The sequence below is a fragment of the Blennius ocellaris genome, assembly GCF_963422515.1.
Source record: "Blennius ocellaris genome assembly, contig: SCAFFOLD_240, whole genome shotgun sequence".
Taxonomy (NCBI): Eukaryota; Metazoa; Chordata; class Actinopteri; order Blenniiformes; family Blenniidae; genus Blennius; species Blennius ocellaris.
Window position 1 is genome coordinate 42,501 of NW_027662136.1, and position 5,019 is coordinate 47,519.

Genomic DNA, 5,019 nt, shown 5'->3' on the forward strand with positions numbered 1-5,019 from the left:
TGCTACCATCTTGTATCAAAGTACTGTGTCAGTGACAGTGATGGAGAAGTTTTTGAAAACCAGGATCTCAGCTCTTCATCCATCAGGTCCAGGTTTCACACTGAGGGAGGCACTATTAAAAAAAGTCCTTGCTTTCTGGATTTACTGGATTCCTGTTGATAAAACTGTGATGAGAATGACTTTCATGTCTTTGATGACAATGACTTTGATGTCTTTGATGATGGAGGTGTGTCTCCAGATTCTTCCAAAGTGTGTCTTGGTTCAAAGAAGGTAGAAAACCCTGATCTAGAACATCCACCACCGTCTTTGTCAGAGTAGAGTCACTTTGTCAACAGAGAGGCGAGGTTCCTCCCTGCACCGTTGATGTTCTACCATCAATCACGCCCCGCCCCCCCCCACTTCACTTTGGTGCAGGGTCTTTGTAGACCGCCGCCTCTGGAAACCAATCATAACGCCGAGCGGCGCCCCGCTGAGTGAATTTGATTTCCACGCTGGAGAAAAACGTTTGTGCAGGGAAGTGTAATTCAGTCTGTGCTGCTATTGTAGCGGCGGCTGGCGGGTGGCGGGTGGCGGCTGGCGGCTGGCGGGTGGCGGGTGGCGGCTGGCGGGTGTGAGAGCTCGTCCTCCGGCACCTTGCAGGCGAGGTGCAGGGCGCCGCCACCGCCAATGAATCCAGGCTTGTCACAGACCTGGGAGACTTCCAGAGTCAATTGTCAAATAATTAGCCATGACTGAGCCGGCGAAGCCATAATGGCAGGATTTCAGGCGAGGTGTCCCACTACATTACCGCCGCGTTTTAAAGCCGGAGCCCCCGGGGGAAGGGGGGGGGGCAACACGTTTCTCTGAGCTTTGACGACGCAGCCAAACCAAAAAAAAAAAAAAACCCTGCGATATGAGCAAGAATGCAGCAGCGCCAGTCGTTTCCCAAACAAGAATCTGCCCGAGAGCTCGGGGAGAGTCGGCGGCGTCGCTTCATGCATTTTTAAATGCATTTATTTTATGTGTTTTCTCGGTTCGGCTCGTCGAGTCGCTTTGATCCCGACTCCGTCGCTGCGAGAGGAATCAAGACATCTCGGCAGAAGAGGGTCGGCCCGTCCCACCGCTAACTCTCCAGCTCCTGGACACCGCGACTCTTCCTCTACCTTCTTCCTCTACATGGCAATCGTCTTATTAGAACTGTGGAAACTCAAACACAACTTGACGTGTGACTTTATTGATTCACGTCACGCTCTTTTCTCTGATGGAACAAAATTAGGAAAAGTCTCTCGACGTCAAGCCGCTAAATAAAAACGGATCCTCGTCCAGAATCCGGACAGGAAGTCACTGTAGGAACTCACAGATCCCAGACTGAACCATCGATCGCTGATCAATGTGGTGATTTAAACCAGTGTTCTTCTACCTTTTTGAGCCAAGACACACTTTTGTCTTTGGAGAAATCTGGAGGCACACCACCGTTGAAAAACACGATTTAGAGAATTGATGAACTGAACAAATGCATTGTTGGATTTAATGAATCTAAAATCTGTTCAGCGTTTTATTCTGGAATTAATAATTCGACATCGTCAGTATTGTCTCAATCCTGCATCTCGATCTTCATCAACAGAGATGAAGTAAATAACCGATCCTGGTCATTGCTGTAGTTTAAACCCGTTAACTCATTAACTTTATTAACAGGAGCCTCCTGCTCACCACGGCTCAATGCTTCTTGCCCGCCGTACCGACTACGCCGTTTTCAAAGCGTCGCCGTGTGAAACCCTTACGGAGCAACGCCGACGCGACTTTTGATCTTATTTGAGACGTTGCCGTGGAAACGGGACGTTTGACGCCGAGAAACGAACCCGACGAGCCGCGGGAGGAAACGGAAATGGCGAGACTTGAAAACCAAAACAAAGAAATCAGAAATGTGTCCCAATCGACTCCTCTTACGTCCATGAGGTCATCGCCGTGCGTTTCTTTGATCCTTTCATCCACCTGTGTGCGTGTGTGTGTACGTGTGTTTGCTTGTTCCAGAAATTCAACCCAACTCAAACCTTCCAGAAGGCGATAAAAGAGAAGAAAACAGGGAGGTAGAGACGGAGTTCCCCTCAGTCTGTGGTGTTTCCCCCTCAGTCCCTTATCTCAGCAGGGGGTCTGACGACTAACAGGCTGATCTGAACCGACTAACAAGTGCTTCCCCGTCCCCGTCATCAGCAACGGCTGTCAGGACAGTCAGGCGCCCCCAGGAAGCAGCCCAGCGGTCAATCCCCCCCCCCCCCCCCCCCCCCACCCCAGCTCCACAACACGCCGTTCCACACCGAGGCTTTTTATCACCGCCAAAGCAGCTGCACACACTCTGCTGTAGAAAATGATTAGTCAATGGCACACACACACACACACACACACACACTGCTGAGCAAGGTGGATCAGAAGAGTCACAGCGTAATAAAAGTGAAGAATGTGAAGGACGACTATCAGACCAGGTGACAAAAGCGCAGCCGTTTCAAGAGACTCAAGAGTTTGACAAAACAAAGGTATTTTCTTTTCGTCACACGTTCACAGACGGAAGGAATCAATCAATTCCACAGTGAAGTCTGGTCCAGAGTGAACGACCCCACAGGGTGAGGCTCACGTTTTTTACGTCTTCGTTTCCGGCAAAGTTTCACGTTTACACGATTTTAAAACGCTGCAGTTGAATTGTCATTATGGGAGGCTGAACAGAACCACCGAGTCCCGGGAGGATCCAGACTGGGAGTCACGACGATGGAGGAAACGTTCACCAAGACGGAGGTGTGCAGCATTAGCTGCTGCTGCAGCACTAGCATTATTAGCAGCAGCTGGTGCAGCATTAGCATTAGCAGCAGCTTCAGGAAAGTTCAGTTTCTCCCCCCGTTTCCACGGAGACGGAGCGTTTTCAAAAGATTTTGCGTGGCTCCGAGCACAGTTGTCGGGTAAACGCCCCAAAACGCAACGAATGACGTTAAATTTCCACTTGGAAAAGAGAGGAGAAGCTGCAGGACTTAATCACAACTTCGACGGTTCCCAACGAGCCAACAACAACAACAACAACAACAACAACAACAACAACAACACCACAGACTCTCTCTTCTACGATCCATTCTGGGAAAGAAACTCGTTTGTTTACTCGCCGAAAGTGAAGTGAGCAAATCGGTAGCCCTCGTGACGGCACTACCGATGAGGCCTGTGAGGAGTCAACATGCTACTACCGGTCTACGTCTAACGAAGCCACGGCTGCGCTAGTAGGTGTAGGCAAGGTAGAAGCTTCGTCTCGTCTTTATGTAGGAAATTTAAAACTTTATTGATCCAAATAAAGAACCAATGAAATTCTTGTATATCAAAACGCTACAAAAGGAATCCATGATGCACTTTTTAAAAGAAATGACTGGAATCCCGGAATTTATGACAATAGAACCTCCTTCAATTCCAAAACCTCCACCTCCATCAGTCCTCCTCCATCAGTCCTCCTCCATCAACCCTCCTCCATCAACCCTCCTCCATCAGTCCTACATCAACCCTCCTCCATCAGTCCTCCTCCATCAGTCCACCTCCATCAGTCCTCCTCCATCAACCCACCTCCATCAGTCCTCCTCCATCAACCCACCTCCATCATTCCTCCTCCATCAGTCCACCTCCATCAGTCCTCCTCCATCAACCCACCTCCATCATTCCTCCTCCATCATTCCTCCTCCATCAGTCCTCCTCCATCAGTCCTCCTCCATCAACCCTCCTCCATCAGTCCACCTCCATCAGTCCACCTCCATCATTCCTCCTCCATCAGTCCTCCTCCATCAACCCCACCTCCATCAGTCCCCCCTCCACCAGTCCCCCCTCCACCAGTCCCCCCTCCACCAGTCCCCCCCTCCACCAGTCCTCCTCCACCAGTCCTCCTCCACCAGTCCACCAATCAGAGGCGTTTCCTACCTGACACCACGTGTTGCTGGTAGTTGTAGGAGTTGGGAATTGCACCGATTGGAAGGGAGGCTTTAGGGTTCCCCGGCGGCGCCTCGTCATCGTCCTCTGCCGAAGTGGTGGACTTTCTCATACTTCTCCAGGTATCTGAGGAGGAAGAACCACAACAAGACGGTGAGTCGACACCGGCAGCCCGGGACGATACGACTGAAGTCTGGAACTCAACTTTCATCAGCAGTGTACAGCTCATTTTACTTTCACGTGTAGGATTTCAAAGTTAAATCTGTTGGAATCTGATGTAAAAATATGAGATTTCAATTCAGGCCACGGCAGAAAAAGAAGATATGTGATCAACTTCTATTCAAGTAGTTTTGTAGATGTACTGTCTTTTTTTCCACCTCGTCTAGGAAATACTGCACAGAAAACACGGCGTGTAGTACCCGAAAACACGGTGTGTAGTACCCGAAAACACGGCGTGTATCTGAAAACACGGCGTGTAGTACCCGAAAACACGCCGTGTAGCACCCGAATACACGCCGTGTAGTACCCGAAGACACGGCATGTACATGAAAACACGGCGTGTAGTACCCGAAAACACGGCGTGTAGTACCCGAAAACATGGCGTGTAGTACCCGAATACACGGCGCGTAGTACCCGAAGACACGGCATGTACATGAAAACATGGCATGTAGTACCCGAAAACACGCCGTGTTAGTACCCGAAGACACGGCATGTACATGAAAACACGGCGCGTAGTACCCGAAAACACGCCGTGTAGTACCCGAAGACACGGCATGTACATGAAAAACACGGCGCGTAGTACCCGAAAACACGGAGCGTAGTACCCGAAAACACGGCGCGTAGTACCCGAAACACGGCGCGTAGTACCCCGAAAACACGCCTTGTAGTACCCCGAAAACACGCCTTGTAGTACCCGAAAACACGCCTTGTAGTACCCGAAAACACGCCTTGTAGTACCCGAAAACACGCCGTGTACATGAAAACACGCCGTGTACATGAAAACACGCCTTGTAGTACCCGAAAACACGCTGTGTACCTGAAAACACACCGCGTAGTACCTGTAAACACACGTCGCGTGCAAAAAACATTTTT

The 5,019-nt window shown here is 50.2% G+C and overlaps 1 protein-coding gene across 1 annotated transcript in view; it reads right to left on the reverse strand.

Moving 5' to 3' along the window:
• arid2 (AT-rich interactive domain 2) overlaps window positions 1-4,053 on the reverse strand; it is a gene marked incomplete at its 5' end in the record, with an annotated part of 25,433 nt that extends 21,380 nt beyond the window's left edge. The window contains 2 exon segments of the mRNA XM_080521681.1: window positions 3,919-4,015; window positions 4,017-4,053. Coding sequence (XP_080377807.1) covers window positions 3,919-4,015; window positions 4,017-4,053 — 134 coding nt within the window.
• Window positions 4,054-5,019: the final 966 nt, after the last annotated feature.